Source organism: Melospiza melodia, chromosome 1 (assembly GCF_035770615.1).
Source record: "Melospiza melodia melodia isolate bMelMel2 chromosome 1, bMelMel2.pri, whole genome shotgun sequence".
Classification (NCBI taxonomy): Eukaryota; Metazoa; Chordata; class Aves; order Passeriformes; family Passerellidae; genus Melospiza; species Melospiza melodia.
In genome coordinates, this window is record NC_086194.1 from 164,549,876 (window position 1) to 164,568,881 (window position 19,006).

The 19,006-nt window shown below is 36.6% G+C and overlaps 1 protein-coding gene across 2 annotated transcripts in view; it reads right to left on the reverse strand.

The window, feature by feature from the left end:
* The window catches only part of ADCY8 (adenylate cyclase 8), a 115,887-nt gene that overhangs the window by 49,996 nt on the left and 46,885 nt on the right, over positions 1–19,006 (reverse strand). For both annotated transcript variants that reach the window (XM_063174259.1, XM_063174252.1), the window contains exons 3-5: positions 17,870–18,000; positions 15,331–15,442; positions 4,585–4,712 (exon numbers count right to left, since the gene is read on the reverse strand). In XM_063174259.1, coding sequence (XP_063030329.1) covers positions 4,585–4,712; positions 15,331–15,442; positions 17,870–18,000 — 371 coding nt within the window. The remainder of the gene's footprint in view (positions 1–4,584; positions 4,713–15,330; positions 15,443–17,869; positions 18,001–19,006) is intronic.

Sequence of the window (19,006 nt, forward strand, 5' to 3'; positions counted from 1 at the left end):
TCACATCCTGTTCCAGACCATTTCTAGTAGGTAATTTGAATTCAACTGCCTGGTTCTGGAAGCAAAATGACTTCAGAAGAGTGGAGTTGGCCAGTCTGCTCCACTTTTTCTCAGGGATGACTAATATTCTCTGGGATTGTTCAATTTATCCATCAAGACATGGTCATTATCATCCTCATGCAGTTGAAATATGAAAGTCCATGTATTCTGGTTGAAGTAAATAAGGGTTTTAGCTGACTCTGCTGAGAGCAGAAGGATGGATAGGTGATCTCCTGTGTCTCCTGTTAACTGAAATGTCCTTTGATCATAAGGTTCAGTTATATAGAGAACATTTTGGTTAGACTCAACAGAATTATGGAATTTTCCTGAAGAAATTAATGTCAGCTTTTTGATGCTGACATGACAGGATAGTAGATGAAGTGAGGTAATTGATCTTTTCAGTGTGACTCTGGTAACTGTGTCATGCCCATGAAGGAGATATCCATTATTTTAGAAAAGCTTGGTAACAGGATGCACTAAACTACTGAACACTTTGAATGGTACAGTGCAGGCAATGTGACCTGTGGGATGTAGCATTTCATAGGTGAACTTTACACAAGTTGAATTTACAATTTAATGTAGATATTTTCCCAAAGAGCCAATTTAAAACGGCACCAGGATGAGTTTAACTTGGATTTAGAACTGTAATCTAATGTAGGCAGAACTATTACCTGGAGAAGCTTCATATTGTCACTAGTATAACTGACTTGCTCTGAGTTCAGACAGAAACTGTAACTACATGGGCAGAGTTAATACTGTTGTATTCCTCTTTCTTATGTCAATCTGCTCTGAGAAGCAGGAAAATAATACAGTACAAGGGACCACACACAATATTATTAGAAGTTTGCTTTTTGATTTGAAAAGTGTGTTATAAAAATATATATAATCATATACATATAGATGTATATATACACAGTCCTGTGCCATTTTTCCAATGTGTCCTTTACTGTGTTTCATGGTGCATTCAAAGGAAAGAGGTCATGGAAGTGCATGAACTCATTCGTGTCTACTTGATTTAGTTCATATCATCATCCAGCAGCAAAAATAGGGAAAGAAAATCTATTCTGATATTCTCTCCATTCAGTCAAAGGCTGAAAGGACATGTGGAGGTGACAATATGATCAAGTCTCAGTGAGAAACCTATATTCAATCTTAGAACTGTCTAAAAAGTGCTGGTTGAACTTGTGAATATGTCACAACATCCCTTTCCAACACCACACAGAAATGAAGTTAAACCTTAGTTTTTGGGTTTGTGAATACATTCTCTCTTCTGTAAATCATAAGAAGAGCCTTGTAGATCATAGGAGAAATAATCTGTGGAAGGAATCCAGAACTGGATGAAAAATATTATTATATAATTACTTAATTAAACAATTTATAATAATGGAATATGAAAACAATTCCTGTCTCTTTTACTGCCTGAGTTACTTCTTTAACAGGAATTGATCACTTCATGATTTTCATTAATATTCAACAGATTATGATAAAAGCAGTTTTTTCGTGCTAAAAGCAGGAATCCTGCCAGGGCAGTCAGTTATCTGAAACAGTTGAGGTATTTTTGGTTGTGTATTTGTTTGGGTTTTTTTAGTTTTCCTTTTTTTTTCTCCCTCTCATGAATTTGCCCTAATATTAGTACTTAATTACAGACTTTTAATGAAGACAAGCTGTTATCTAATTTCTGGAGTTTAGCCTATATTGCATGCTGGGACCATTTATTCTGTCATAATAGTTACTCTTTCAGATGGCTTTTAGTGGGAAATGATCCAACAAATGAAACAACTCAGGACTCCTTGATTCACCAAACAAATATACCAGCACAAGGGTTTGTTTGAATTTCCACTGTTATATATATATTGTGCCATTTCCATCTTTACAGTATGAAAGTGAGTCCTTGAGGAGCAGAGTCTCACACAATCTCCCTTCCATTCTACTCCTAGTCATGGAGATTTTAGGAAACAGAATTTACAGGTCTTTGGGTTTTGCAGTAGAGACAGAGTATGGATTTTTTTTCTCATGCCTAAATGTGGTGGAGCAAAACCACCTTACTTTGGAGACAATATCAGATTCCATGCCATCTTCCTGTGATTAGAAGTCACCCATCAATTGTTCGCAACAGTTAAGGGAGCAAAGAACAAGAAGACAGATTGGAATAACAATAATAATGCTTCTTTTATGGAATTTTTAACAAAGCATTGTGATGCAAAAAAAAAAAAAAAACATTACAGGGAAAATAAGGATCTTGAATTATTTTGTTGAGTTCTAACCAGTTCCTTTCATCTGCAAAAAGAGTAGTGGAGCTGCAAGACTCAAGCTTAAAATCAAATTGTGGACTCTCAATTAACAATATATTAACAATTTAGCTGTATGGATACGAGCTGTATGAAAACACTCAAAAGTCCCTAGTGAGACAGTCTGTCCGTGTAGATTTATTTCACACATTGTGTAATGAATGGACCCGACACTCTTGTTCTATTCCCTTTCACCATGGAGGCATCAAGGACAATAGAAGGAGTATTCAGCCATGGTATCCTGAGATCACAGGGGTTTTTTGGGTTCTACCTCACCAGAAGAGTTGTAGTGGTCAGTACAACATTACCAATATCAGTGGAGAGAAATGTTTGTCTGTATAACTTCAATGCAGCTCTCCAATCTGAATGATGGTTTTGCATATCTTGGGTCATCTCCCTATTATTTTAGACTAAAAAAATATTTATTTTACGCAATCTTCTCATGAAGATAAAAAATTTTCTAATCATCAAAATGTCATTTCTGTCACGTTTTAAATATGGTAAAATTCTGTGGGAACCAATGTGACAAAAAACTCACTTTTATAAAGAGGGTATTTTTTAATTCTTAACTGTGAGACAAATATCTACTTCTTTAATTTTAATTAATAGAATATAGATAACTCCAAATTTTCTCAGAAATGTGGGCAGAAGTATTTCTAATATTCCATGGCAGAATTGGTCCTCCCTGTAAAGTGAGTGAACACACATTAAGATAAGCAACATAAGACTCTGAAGAGAAAAGCCTGGGGGAAGAACCATCCTCATTGCATAGAGAGAAAATCAGATACTGGGATTATCAAATAAATTGGGGGTAATCGGAACTGAAGTAGTCTGTGATGGATGACCCAAGTCCTGATGGACTTTGTGTCATGGCTCTGACTGACTGTAGCTGTCATTTAAGACACTAAAAATAGACCAATATTTCCAATATTTCAATATTGGATTGCTGCCTTCAAGACCCTGTTCATTGAAGGGCACAGGATGTTACAGACTTCCACATGTGTAAGGAGATGGAGAGAGATTTACTGTCTGAAGAAAAAGAGCTTGCAATGGGTTGTCTGCAGGTGGTGTTACCAAGGAAATGCAAAGATTTGATGTGTGTATCCAAAAAATTTTAACAGTGCTGGTAGAGTTTTTCATCTCTGTGTTCTCTAATTCATGTTTCACTTTCACTGTGGGGATTCCAGAAGCAAAGTATTGATTACTTTATTCAACATTTAGCCTGTGATAATTGAATCCAGCCTTCTTAGATATCACTGTTGCATAATCATTATTCAGTTACATTTTCCATTAATTAATTTTAGTCAAATTCTGTCTCTATTAAGAGCTCAGTAATGCAGCTGCAGTGTGCATTAAGTGTCTGATGTATGTCATGAGACAGACCCAGATAAAATGGGCAAAGAGGTCTGGACAAGAAGCAGAAAAAGAGATTGGACAGCAAAACATCCAGGGAAAGGGGAGAATGCTCATGTTAGGCAACACTATTTTAGGGAAGGAAACAACAGAAAAAGTATTTGACTATGATAAGCTCAGTAAATTTTTTTTGATACGTTGTATCAGTAAAAACCCATAAATTTCTAAAAGATGGACAAAACCTCTCTTGGAGTACTAGATGTCAACTAATGTCATGGTAACTCATTGGACAGGCTCTACCCACAGGCTGCTGAAATATGATTGTTATTAATTGTAATTGCATCAAAATACAATAATCTAGCAGCAACATAATTATATTTACATGATGGGAACACATTCCTCCATTAAAATACTTCCAGTGCTGGTGAATTTAAACAAGAACCTAATTTAGCACGTAAAATTTGTTCATCTGGAAAATCTCAGTACTTATGAGTTTGTCTATGAGCTAGTTTTCAAGCTAAAGGATAACCAAAGCTGTCTATTTTGTGTTTATAGTGTGGTTTAATTTTGTTAAAGGGATTATAGGAAGCAATTCAGACTCCTCCTCTTCAGTCTCCTCTTGAAAATGACAACAGTACAAAGTGAGAACTGCCAAGAACTATGAAGCCTCTCAGTTGCACACACAGCTATTGTGTTACATCTCTGAAGTAGCACAGGTTAATAAAATCATTTTAGCAACTTTTCCCACGCATTACATGGATCAGAAAAGTCCTGTCCTTTTCACAGTGATAAAGCTGAGATTTTTGAACCAACAGAATAATTGCTTGTCTAGCGATAACATTCTCAGGTAGGAAGTTGAGAACACTGCCAGAAACAATGAATCAGGGGGAGGAAAAGGCATTACCTGATAGTTTTGATCATGCTGAGCCCCATTTCAACACAGCAATGTGCATGGTCCTGGCGAGGTTCTGGGAGCCCCGAGACGCAGTAGTAACAATCCCCCAGGATCTTTATTCTGAGACAATGGTGCTCCTACACACAAATGTAGCAAAGAGAAAGAAAATATTTGCAGATTTTTTTCAGCATGTTAAGGTGAAAGTAAAAGTGGTTGAAAAAATACTGTTAAAAAACTAACCAACACCCCACCTTTTTTCTGGATGTTTCGTGCTTGTCATTAGTATAATTGTGATTTATATCACTTTTGAAATAGAGTATCTTTACATTTGCAGAAAAAAAGGCTATTGTTATTTTTGTTTTATTCTAATCAGAGATGTTCTTGCTGATGGGGAGAAAGGTTTTATCAGAGCTAGGTGGAACATAGGCCAAGGATTCAGAAATGCCAGCTGAGATAATGAATAACCCAATTTAGGCTATGTACCTCCAGGGCATGTTTTCCTGCCTGCTTTTTACACTGGAAATAAATGAAAAACTGCTTTCTTCCCACTGAAGTCCCTTCCCACTAAAGTTTCTGCAGTGACACTCAAGTATTCCCAACAGCTACAGGAGCTGATCAAGTATCTGCATGGCAAGGATGCTTCTCAAAGAAGCTGTCCTGCATCAAACTGATGCTGTGGAGAAATGATGTTTGGCATCCAGCTAGAGACACCCTTTACCCTAAGAGCAAATAGTGAATTTAATTTCTAAAATACATATTAACAGTGTCATCAGAAACGGAAGCAAAATATTGTTGTGTAATTTGACCATTATTTTAGAAGATTCTTTTCTAGTGAGCAGAAATACCTGAGTTGCTGCAATTTTGCAGTTCCCAGACCAGCATATGAGACCAAGATTACTGTAAATTTGCCTGATGTATTCTGCTGAGGCAATCAATGCACAGGAACAGAGAACATTACAAGTTGTGGCAAGGAAGTGTTTTTATGATGGAGAATCATTGAAATATTGAGTATAGTATTAATAATCAATCAGTAAAAGCTGCAATAACAGACCTTTAAAAAGAAAAATTTAAGTAAGATATGGGAGAAAATGTGAATGCTGGTTCTCCCAGGAATCAAGTATGGGTTCCCTTCAAGGTTTTGCTTAGGAAGAATGAAGGTTTGTAGTCAACCTCAGACAATCCTTGCACAATCCTGGAGTGACACACAGAATTCACAAGCCTTGCACAATCCTGGAGTGACACACAGAATTCTCACACTTTTACCCAAAGATTTTGAGAAGCCAGCTGAAGCCTTAAGGATGCCAGCAAAGGTAAGATCTGCTCTGGGCACGTGGCCAAAGTAAGCTGATTCACCCTAAAATCCCCCCAAACCATCAGTAGGAACTGACTGTGTTTGAAGCTTTGGTTAAGTCTCCAGCTAAAACCAGCGCTTGCCTTTCAAGTGCAATGCTTTGGTACCCAAGTTTCACACAAAATTCCAGACTGAACTCGGACTTCTAAAAAGTCAAAATTCATATGAAACTCTCCTCTTTCCTCAACCCCTTCTTTTCAGCCCCTCTGCAGACCCAGAGAAGAACACTAAGAATTTTTCATATTGCTTTAAATGAAATTGTACATCCTAAACCCCTCCAAAACAACTTTTTTTTTAACTGTTCCTCCTCAATGGAAAGAATTAGAGGTCTGATGTTACCACATTTTCCACCTATTTTTTTAAACTATAGAGTGAAACTATGAAACATAAAAGTTAATTGACAAGTAGGTAGGACTCAATGGCATAAATCAATGAATGTCAAACATTAAGTGGGTTTCCTTAAGCTTCTCTCTGTGTTCCTCGTTTAGACAAAATGCAGAGATGAAGATATGAACCACAGATTCTAGAATTCTTGGGCTTTTCTAAAAGTCTCATTCAATTGATTCTTACTATAAGTGATGTTTGCTTTCACATCTAGAAAGTAAAAGGATTGTGTATAATGTCATATTGGTTTGACCGAGGTGGAATAAATCAAAAGGCAGCACTTTATTCAGGGCCACTACAAATAATTTACAAATAATAACCTTATAGTAGAATAGAGGGGGGGAAAGGGAAAAACAGTCAATGTTTAGGAAAGAGAGACTGGAATAAAAGAAAGAAGATATATCTCAAGTATTATTATATTTTAATTTTTAATTACATTTTTAATTTCAACATGTATTATACCTATGAGATGACATGCATAATCCCTTTTAAAGTGAGAATTTATTTCAGCACAGTTAAAGACCTCAGTCTCCAATAGGATAAGACTCTTGTTTGATTCTTAAAACCTCACTTAAACTGGTTACAGTGCTGATTCCAGTAAATTCAGATGAGACTTATATCACCTTCCTGCATGTCTGAAATTCAGAATAAAGCAGAGGAATGTGCTTTTTGTAAGAATAAGAATCTTCATGCATGTCAAGATCTGCTAACGAGGGTCTGATATATGCAAATGTGAGTGCACATGTGTGACACAGGAAATCCATTCAACTCCTCATGAATGTTTTCTCTCCCTCATCATGTGATGTCACCTGTGTGATTTGCCAAAGCTCAGGAAGTGATCCATGGAGTGCAGTGTCCAAGCGGAGATGACTGTGTCAGTGTCCCCATGCCAGGGAGCACGGGAGCCCAAGGAGAGCCAGGCAGGGAAGCCCGGGGACAAATTCAGCTCACAGCTAAAGCTGTCAGCTGGGCTTCAGTTCAGCTGTCTGTACCTGAGCTCAGCATGTGTCTGTAAAACCCTGGGTATGTGAAACACCCACACGGGACTAACAAATATGACATAAGATTTATGTCCTGTGGAACATTGCAGGGTCAGGCAAGGTGTCTCTACTGGCACAAGAAATCACAGGGAGCTTTTAAATGACTCCTTGTCTTCCTATTTTTTTTTTTCCTGTTAATCATATTATTATGACTGCTAAATGTGATCTGTGTTACAGCATGACCACATTGCTTTTTCATTTTTTGTTCTTCCCTAATTATTCCCATCATACTCATTTCAAAAGTAAACTATAGGCTTTTTATCACTGGAAATATTTCATCTAGAGGAAGATAATTCAACGACTCTCAAGAAGGACAGGAGGCTAATGGTATCTGCCTTTGGCAGAGGCAAACTGCCTGCTCTCCTGAGATTCCCTCAAATGACTCGGTAACTTAATCACATCTGCAGTTTAGACTCAGTGCTTTGTCAGAATGGTTGTACAAGAGCATTAAGGTTAGACTCATGGATAATGCAGGCAGCCATGCTCCAGTTTTATATCAGAGACTGAGTTTTGCCAGGGCCTGCCCACTTTTCAGTGGTATAAAATGATATTAGTATCAATCGGGATTTTCCTCACGCTGTAGAGCTCAAGCCCACTTCCTAAAATCATTTCACTGCAATGGTATCTAAGAGTGGCGAGTTGATATTAAATGAAAATGAATGAAAAGTCTAAAAATGTATGAAAAACTGTAAAATGAGTAAATTATTTAAATAAAAGAAAATTGTCATACAGGAACTTTGGTACAGGAAATATTTTTCACAACAGTGTTAAATTCTTACACCATTCTGAGGCTATTATCATCTCCTCTTTAATTTATTCCATCCATCTTCCCTTTTTCATATGCAATTCTAGAAGTTGTCCTTAGGCATGTAAATGACAGCTGATATTATACAGACATTCACATCAGTATCCATCAGTCTCACACTCCTTTCAATACTCATTCATTAATAGCATTTATTGAGGGGATCAATTAAAATCTCAGCATGTCACAAATAGAGTCTCTTTTCTCCCCTTATTTGCAGCTTATCATTTGCTGCAAGTGGAAGATTAAGGGGCCTGATTCTGCCAAGATCAATTTAAATCAGAATTTTTGCCAGGGGAAATTGAACAGACTCAAACACCCAACTATTTTTTAATAATAATTCTAGATTAATTCAGTGGCAATTGATAAGAAACCTTTTTCCGATTCACCTAAATCCAGAGAAAAAGAAAATATGCAGATCATTCATAAATAATTACCTTGCATGTGGTGAATGATTTATATTTGAGCTTATTAAATATACCCCTAGTGACTGGAAAGGAAGCAAAGCAAATTGGCATAAGGTGGAGCTGCAGAAATGAGTTGCTCAAATAATAAGTTACTGAAAGACACAGTCAGAGACTTCATTAATATTTCTTGTTTCCTTGGGCTGAATTTCTGACAAGGGAAAAAAAGTGATTTTGTTTTATAAGCTATGCCACTTTTTTGATTCTGCCAGTGCTGAATTAATCATTTCACCTAGTTTTGAAGGGAACCCCATAGGATAGCGAACAGACCACAGAAATTTCAAAATTTTTTGCAATTTTCATAATTTCAAGCTCAAAGTTTAGGACATTGGGCATGAAAAATTACTGCAACTGAACTACAGAACAAAGAGAAGTCATACACGTAAGTCTTCTTTTAAAAGGCAGCCAGTGGGAGGAGGAAGGGACTTGGCCTTTGTGCACAATAGCTCAGTTCCTGAAACATGTGCCAAAGGTAGAGGAAACCTGGACAAACCTCATTTCTCGGCATGAATGGGGGCCAGGCCAAAGCTCTTAATCAGCAGTCTGTTTTAGGGTGGGTTGGTGAGAGAGCTGCATCCAAATTCCTTCTATTGCAGCTCTGTCACGTTGGAAAACAGAACTGGGACCTTGGGAGAGCCAGATGGAGGGGGGTTCTCAAGCCTGGTCATGCAGGCAAAAAAATGGACTGGATATGTTACACAGTTACAAAGATTGTTTCTAATTTTTATACACATAAAAAGAAAAATATGTCAGTCTATCATTTGCCCGAATACATAAGTATGGCATTATATTAAAAAATTTCTACATATTTTAACATACTGCATAAAAAATTTTTTGGGTTTTTTTAGAATAACCTATAATGGGGTGGTTAGGATTTCTCTGTGCTGCCAGAAAAAGGTTTGAGGTATCTCATGCTGCAGAAGGAACTGAGGCATGATGGTGAATGAGTTTTATAATTTATTATATCAACAGCTTTGTTCCTTGTCATGTTGTAGAAGAAAACTGTTATGACTGCTGTGTCTGGTGAGCAATTTGCCTTGGCAGCTCTTAATTAGAAGACTATGCTTTAAGTGATTTCAGGGACAGAAATCCCCATGAGAAAGATTCCAGGTGTTTCTTTCTAGCTAAGGCAGGAACAATTCTGAATGGAAATTCTGCCCCTTAGGAGTTTCTAGAAAAGAATGGCTTCAGGCGCATGGGACCTGGTCAAAAACATTGGAACATGAGACACGGTGTGCCCAGGGGGCCAAGAAAGAGGATGCAGCCAGGTGAGGGTCAGTCTCTTCTCCCAAATAATAAGAGACAGGAAAAGAAGAGATGGCCTCCAGTTGCACCAGAGGAAATTTACATTGGATATTTGGTAAAATTTCTTCATCTAAAGGGTTGCCAAACATTGGAACAGGCTGTTTGGGAAAGAGGTGAGTTGTCAGCCCTGAAGATATTTAAAAGGCATGTGGATGTGCTGTTTAGGGACATGGTTTAGTGGTGGCCCTGGAAGTGTTAGGTACATGGCTAATCTTAGAGGTCTTTTCCAGCCTTAATTATTCTATAACTCTCTTAAGAATGAGTTGGAGAATCCCCAAAAATATACTTGTGAAGCCTAATTTAATTCAAATCCCAAATTAGCCACAAAGTAGGGCTTCTTTTTGGGGGAGGTTGAATCTGAGTAACTCTTAGCTTATAAATAACTGGAAAATTTGAAACAAATTTTATTCAATCTTTCATTTTCATGAATTTTTTCCTAAAAAATCTGTATACTATCACTTCTAAAAGTGTTTTGTGGGCTGGGGTTTATATGACTCTTTAGGTCTTTTGATGGGCTCTTTACCATCTGAAAAAATGTAAATGTAGGGAGAAGATGGTAAACAAGATTGTTCACTCATTAGTAGGAGCCAATTAATTATTGAAACTGCTTGGGAGGAAAAAAACCTCAGAATTAAGCACTGCAAAAAGAGGATTCACTCCATCACTTTACTAAAAATTCATATAATGTCTTTATAATGAGCTAAATATTATATATTCATAATCATAATCCAGAAACTCTGCCTCTTGCTACAGCACCTTAAACATATACACATGAAAAAATTCACACCCGGCATATGTGTTTACAAAAGGTTTTTTAGGAAGTCTCTGGAATCCTGTGGGTTACATGCTTGAAGATAATTTCACCATGGAACAAAGCACTGCCAGCTGAGAGCCGAAATGTGGCCTGGGACAGTGAAGCACTGCAGAGGGAGTGTCTTTATCAAGGAACAGAAAAGCCCCCAAATCCCTCCAGCCTTCCCTTCCTGACACCAACAGGTGGAGGTGTTTTACTGGGGCTCTGGGGTGGTGTGTTCTTGTGGAGCCTGGCAGCCAGGTTGGTTTCCACCTCTGGAAACAGCAGTCACAACATTGGTAATACACTGCTGAAGGAATTTTTGACAGCTTGTCTGCAGCACCACAGGAGACAATTTAATCGAGGTTACAGGAGAAGATTGCCTCCTTAGAAACAAAATAAACAAAACCCCCATCAGTCCTTTAATAAGATCCTTTTCCTCTTTGTTGTATCTGAAACTGAATCTACAAAGAGTGTGGATGGATTTAGAAATATGATAATTTAAATCATGGTATTGGCTGATATCTAGCACTGCAGAGAAGGCAGAGGAAAAACAAACATCAAAAATAACTATTACTTCACCAAGGCAGGACTTTTTTTAGGCTTAAGTATCTTGCTGAATGTCATCTTATTTCCCTTCTCAAAATTTCTGCCTAAGGAAAATATTAATATTAATTGAGTTTCCATTTAGGCCTTTCAGTAGATGAAGTATATATAAGGGAATGTTTTCTCCAGTTCTATTTTATGTCAACTTATTTTTCTTCTTTTGTAAATGTTACTTTTCTCTTTAATAACTATAAATCTTTTACAAATATCACAGAGTGATTAGAAATGGGAAGTAGCTGTACATAACATATAATTACATTTTTTTCTTGGAAGAAATATTGAACTGAATTCTATTTTTTTTCAGAATGTTTTGTTGTATTGATACAGATATTATGGATGTTTTTTGTTATTAATTATAGGCATCAATGTATGCCACAAAACTTGATGTAACTTAGGGAAGATTAAAAAAAATCAGAGACTTTCCATTAGTTCTGTATTTCTTAATAAAGCTTAATAAGAGAAAAAAGAAGCTTAGCTAAATTACATTTTTCAGTATGCTGTGAAAATGTCTTTTTAATATTATATGATTTATATAAGATGTTTGAGCAGATCTAACAGTCCTTTATATGAGATTATAATTTAGTACTTTTATTTAGAAGTAAATAAGGATTTATACATTTTTTTTTCCTTAAAATCTAAAAACTGCCTCAAGCTTTCTGCAATTGTGTTGCTTTGATGGTAATTCTTAGCAAACTCCAAGAGTCTGAGCAACATTTTGAAGGGTTAAGATAACTCTAGTTAAGCTGATTAAGAACCAGTTAAGTGATAGATCTAAAATCTAGATGTGATTGTGTAATCCTCCTTAGTGAAAGATCCTTCTAGGGAGGCCTTGAAAGGACCACTTCCCGAAAGTCCTGTCAAGGATTTATAGGCAAGTAGAAAACTATTGCTAATAACATTTACAAAAGGAATAAGATCAGTAAAATAAACAATTACCATACAGACATGGTGGTTACAACGTGACAGCAAGACCAGAAAACCCAAAAATAATATTTTTCAGTACAATAGTGTTATCACCGTATGTTCAGAAACATGGCATTTGGACAGTGATTGAGGAAAGAGAGATTAGGAGGAATTGTGATGATCTGCCTTCACACTCATGGAGGTTAGTCCAGGAACACTGTTTTCAGTGCTTTAAAAGGGATTCTCAAAGCAAGGAGGTGCTCCAGAAAAGTAGTCCCCAAAACTATTTCAAGGAATAAATCTTACAGAGTAAAAACCTTGCTGTGAGTTTGGTCTGTTTCTTTTATCAAAAGGAAACCTGAGAAGCCCCTTTATCAAAGCATCCAAATGCATTCCCAGAGGAATTCAGTGGCTGCAAGATGGTCCTTTAGTCTGGGAATGATTTGCCAGAGCAAGAATCAACGGGTGTAATTCAAAGTCAGTAAAAATCAAAGGAAAAAAAAACCTATACAGAATAAAATAGTGGGAGTGCTAAGGCACTGGAATATACTAGCAAGATGGACCAGTATTAAAACAAAATCATCTCGTGGTGCATTCAGATGAAGACCAGGAATTTTTCCAAAAGATACACCTTTACCAGGTGTGAAAGCTTTATGCAGTATCAGATCAGTAGGTTGATAGATCCCTGTAATTCCACAAGTCCTTAAAATTCAGGGTCACTCAGTGTCCATTTCCAACATTTTTCAAAGGAAAAGGTGAAGTTCTATATAAGTTTATTTTATGCAGCTGGTCCAGTGTGGAGTGTTGGTTTCCTGTAAAGTGCAGAGGGAGAATTTGTGTCCTTGAATTGGACAGAAACACCAAACCCTTTCTAGGGAAGCAAGAGAGGTTCCTCTGTGTTAGGCATCTCTATTGTCAGGGCATCACCCAGGTATCATGACATCCAGGTCACAGAACCCACAAATAAGGAACACAATCAAAATGTCTTTCTTTTTACTAAATTTTAATTTTTCATGATCATATCACTTTAATCTTTGCAGGCAAAGTCTGTTCAGTTTCTGCAGTGGCCTGTGCCTTCCACCTTTCAGAGGATTGTTCTAAACCAGTAGATTAGTCTAATGATGCATTTAAAAAAGAAGTAAATTCCCAGACTAGGAAAGGAAATGCATGAAGGAGCCTAGGGTCTTGAATTTAGTGACTGGGACATTCACTTGAGAGGTGATAATACCGATAATGATGTTTTGCAGACACAGATGTTCTTTGATCCCAAATCAGAGATTTCTGGATAAGAAATTCTTGGCTATGTAAAACAGACTGATATATTTATTACGTTTTCTTTAAAATAGATTCACCTACATTTATGGTATACCTACTATTGTATGGCCTAATCCATGTTCTCCATTAAGATTTATGAATTTAGAACTGCAACAGAAAGCTTTCTAGAAGGTTTAAGCGGAGATGTGTGGCAAGCCACAGAGAGGGGAAAATGTCTAGGCATTTAAAGAAGAAAAATTTTCAGTTCCGATAAAATAAAAAATAAAAAAACCCTGAGAAAACAGGAAGAAAGCAGGAAGTTGATTTCAGGGTTAAGTGGCAACTGAAGGAGGATTCACTGGATTAGGCTTTTAAATGTAAATGCCTTCCTTGTTCCTACTCCTTTACTGGATATAGTCATTCTCTACAAAATCACTATTGGTTAAATATAGTTTATGGAATGGTTACAAAATATGGTTAATGGTCATGAATGCTAGCCGAATTTGAAATGTGAAGCAAGGCAATAAAGAACTTTTTATACGTAGTCTTCCTAAAATATTTCTATGACATACATACATTCTATTTGTAAAATATGTTTCTTCAGTTAAAATAGCTATTTTTGTCAAGCCATACAAAAGCAGACGTTACTCCTCTAAGCTTTCTAAAAGACAGGACTGAGGTAATTCTTTCACCTGGCTTTACAGTGCAGACAGAGCTGACAAGGGGTTTTTGTTTGCAAAGCAGATAGGTTGCATTTACTAATTTGCCACTGCCCAGGCAATAGGTTATGGCGTCACTCTGTACAAAAGAAAACACATTGCTATGGGAGGTAAAAATAGCTGAATCAAAAGAAATTTCAAGAATTATGGAAGACTTGCTTTTCTTGACCTTAATGTGTAAGATGAGAGAAAACCACAAGGATCTTACTCTGATACTGTGCAATATGTGTAAAAATACCCCATCACCCTAATTCAGAAATGTATAAAAACCAGTGAGGGATGCAAATCTCTACATCAGGCCAAGCCACTTTAGGTTTCCTTTACAGGAAATAGATAGCATGGTCTATGATAGTCGGTGCAATTAGCATTTTCCCATAGTATGTACATACATTTGTCTGGGTAAATGATAAGATAAACTCCATGAAATGTACTTCATTGCCTCCACTTAGAAGCCTTATTAGTCAGCTCAGATATTGACACTAAAGAGGTCCATATTAAATTACATTTTGACCAAAGAAGCATGAAAAAAAAATGCAAGCTAGCAAAACTGAGCATGTTCCACTTGTATTTTTGTGCTTCATTTTTTTTTTCTGATCAGTTCTAATTAAGGAGCAACTAATTTTCCTGATGTAATAATTTCCTCTGCTGTGTTTAATTAATTTCATTGTTGAGTTAGATAGAATCCAGCCTAAAGATTGTAAACCCTGCTATTAACTAACTACTGCAATGACTGCGAGAACTGATTAGATGACCTTAAATGAATGCGTCTTTTAACCTTCCTCACTTTGCAGAAGAAAAGACAAATAAAGCTAGGGTCTTAAAAAACAAATTTCCAGCAAAAATCCAAAATATGAAGCTTCCTTAGAAACTGTGGTAGGTGATTTCCCATCATACCATTCTCTGTCCAGCACTACAGAAACCAAATATTCTGATGCTAACCTCTGCTTTCACTTGCTATCAGAACTCATCATTTTTCATACAATTTTGTCAGTGTCTTCCAATCTCAATTGCTATATAAAATCCCTTTGGGAAGAATCTGGATATATATTGTTCAAATTGATCAGAGGGTATTTCCCAAACCTCCCAAACATGGAATTGATTTTGGTTTTTTTGGAAATCAATTGTTTAACTCACATGTGCTAGTCGATCAAATCTGGCAAAGAGTTCATTCAGCATTCGAACCAGCTCCTGGGCTGACAGAGTTGTGGAAAGGTTGGTGAAGCCTTTAACATCTGCAAAAAGAATGCTGAAAAAAGAAAGCATATTATTATTTCACTCTATTTCCTATAATTACTGAATGTTTTAAGTTACTTTCTAGCATTTTACTAGTGGAAGGATCATTTTATTACCCTTGAGGTAACACTACCTCTGTTCTATACTTTTGTACATATTGGACTACTGAATATAAATATTGAAGGAACTAAAAAAAATACTACTAAGAGTGAGAAAATGTTTTGCTAGAAATAGGAATCATGAAGTTCTAGATTTTCAAAGCATACAAGTCTCAAATCCTAAGAGTACAGACAAATCTGTGATAGTCTTGATATACACCAGGCTAAGGCCAGTTTAGGGTCATTTTAGGCATGTGACAGAAGTACCTGAGTTAGAACTATAGTCCTCTCTTTATAAGGTATGAATCTTTAATAGGATATTTTTTTTTTCATTCTACTGATTGTACTTTGAATTTAGGTGTTTCAGCTTGTGTGCCTGAAATTATGGTAGGATCTCCATTGACAAACCACTTGCAAACAGACTTCTAACCTGTGTTTGAACATCCAGTTATTTTTCTTGCCTTTTGGCTGCTCACTGTGCCTAGAATGACCACATGTGAATATAGAGAAACATAAACACACACAAAGTGTGTGGTGTGCAAGATACCACCCAGAACAAAGCATGTAAAAGCTCAGTAATTATTAGCCAAATAAAGCATTTGCTACTTTTATAAAGAGGTGATGTTCAAAAAGACACAGATCATTCTGGCAGAAAACCTTGTCAGCACTTGAAAGTCAACCAATAAAACTGGTGTTACAATCTGAGTACCAGAAGATTTTGTTTCACTTTAGCTGATGACTTGTGATGAACAAGATCACAACTTGGCAGGGTCTGAGAATTACCAATGTAACCAATAAGAAATACAATAATAATCAGGTTGATCGATAACACATCTTCAAATGTATGGACTGGTAAAGGTTTGGGTGCAGTTTAAACAAGTGCTTACAAACTTGGGAAGATTTTTACCTGTGAGAAGGAATAAAATTAAAAGGCAAAGTACCAAGCCACTCAAAGTGCAATGAATAGTAATAATAGACTAAACTTATAAAAATAATTTGAAACTACTAGTTTCTACACTTTTAATTTTCAAACCAACAAAAAATTCTACCTGGATGTTTGTAAGGATTCATATAGCATTGGTTTAGGTGGTATTCAGTACTAAACATTTAGGAAATAAAATAAGGTGTATGAAACCTTGTTTTGAAAAGATCTAGTTTCTGGCAGTATGTATAGAAGCCAACCAGTATCTGTATTTTAAAGCATGCAGAATTTTAATTTCAAATCTCTTTTAGGCATAAAATATGTTTTGACTTCTCACCCTGTCTACAACCCTTTTCCATTAAAGAAAAAGGGCCATTTCTCCATATTTTGATTCTTCTACAGCAACACTTACTCTGAGTATGAAAAAGGTTAATGGAAGACATTTTAATGTAGTGCAGCTCAAACCTTTATGAGGGTCCTTGATACTTTCAATCAGATTTAATAAAATAACACATCTGATCTACTGCATGGGCACAGAAGCAGCAGATAATAAATTTATTCTTCTGCAGAAGTGCAAATTATTTTTTTGAACTTGTCCAGGAGAAGTTATATTTTGGTTTCATCGAAAGGTAAAGTACTTGCTTCCCATGCAAAATATCTGCCACCATACCCATGCTTATTTTTCACTTCCTTCAGTGATGATTTCAAAGATGGTCACTCAGTTATTTACCCTTGTGTTTTGGGAAAGGCTTATGGAAAATGCTATTGGCTTAATAAAATATTCTGATTTTCTGGAAATACTCTAAAACCAAGACGATGTAATGTCATGGAGTGGAAGTTGATCATTCTGGTGTAAATGTACAATTAGGACTAATTACCGTGAGTAGCAGCTCATAGGATAATTATCACCCTTCTGATAACATTTCAGGAAAGAAAAAAATTAGAGAGAGGAATAAAGATTAAGAAAATAATTAAAAGACTGATTAAATGAAAATGGCTATAGAGCAGATGGACCATATAACAGGTTACCATCTTTGAAAACATCTTACAAGTCTCCATCTCATTTTTCAGTGTGTGGGGTGAGCCAGGTTGTGGCAGAATATATGTCCACATGTAGGCAGGGCTCCCCTTCCTGTGCAATCCTGACCACTTAAGTGAACTCTGGGTGAAAAAGTGAAAAAAAGACACAAATGGTCCAGACTCAGTGTTTAGTTCAAAGGGGTCTCGCCATTGCCATGGCACCCAGCCATCCTGATGAGTGGAAGAAGACATCAAAATGCTTCTCTGCTCAAACACTAAACAAGGGTACACTGAATTTCTGATTAATGAATGAATAAAGCAACAGAAGGGAAACCCTCAGACAAGAGTAATTTAGCAACATCTGAGACCGTAGAAATTATAGAAAGGCGACTTCACCCACCTGACATTCTCATAACGATGAATGTAGATCTTATGGAACTGGTGCTGCAAATGTTCATCTTCCACATTGGTCATGTCATTGATCATTTCCAGGACTACAAACCGTGGCAACACAGAGAGCACCAGTCGCTCCTAAACAAAGAGGAAACCAGTGACAGTCTGAACTGGTATTTCACAAAGCCCAGTTGAAGGATCTGGATAACTGATTATTTAAGATCTGACCCTCCTCTCTAAAAATTCTAGCTCAAGTCATTTGTGATAATTCACTTTATCAGCCTGAGTCCATAGTCCAGGACACGTCTGGTTTGGGTAAGGAAGAATAAAATGAGTTCCCCTGCAGCCATTCAAACTGGTCCTCCTGACTAGCAGAACTGGAGAACATGTTCAACATTTCCAATTATTTTTGTCTGTGTTTCAAGAACACTCAGGAAGAGTAAACATTTGTTTATATATAAAAACAAATGTAGACATATGTTTATATATAAGCGCATGCTTCTTTATAATGTATATTAGTAGAGTATCCATTTACATTATTTTATTATTAGTGTGCAAACACAGTATATCAGTGCATATTAGTGCACTTATACCTCTAGTATTAGTGTATAAAGAGATACACACATATCCACAAGAGTGCTGTTTCCAGCCCTGTCATAATATCATTAAGCCCAGAATTTTCACAGAATTTCACCAAATATTCTGGGTTGGAAGGGACTACAAGGATTTTAAGTGACTGGCCTATATGGGGGTTGAACCTGGACTCATGGTTATTAGCACCATGCTCTAACTAACCACATCTTAGTACAGCCAGGCAAGCCCTCAAAAAGTAATCAAGTCTTTAATGAAAGACCTGGATCATCCCCTGGGAGATTTTAGACTGGCTTCAGTGGCTCATCAGTTTAACAGCTTTGACAGATTTTTGGGAGTATCCAACCCAAATCTGTTTCTCTGCAAATTAAACCTTCTTTTTGTCCTTTCAAATTGGGCATGGATAATTATCGAATGATGCTTTCTCTGTAACAATCTTTCTTTACTAAAATACTGTTATTGTGTCCTCTTGCCTTCAGTCTCCCTTTTTTTTTAAGATTAGAAGACTGTGTCCAGTATTGGAATTTATCACTCCCAATCACTCTGAAGCAAA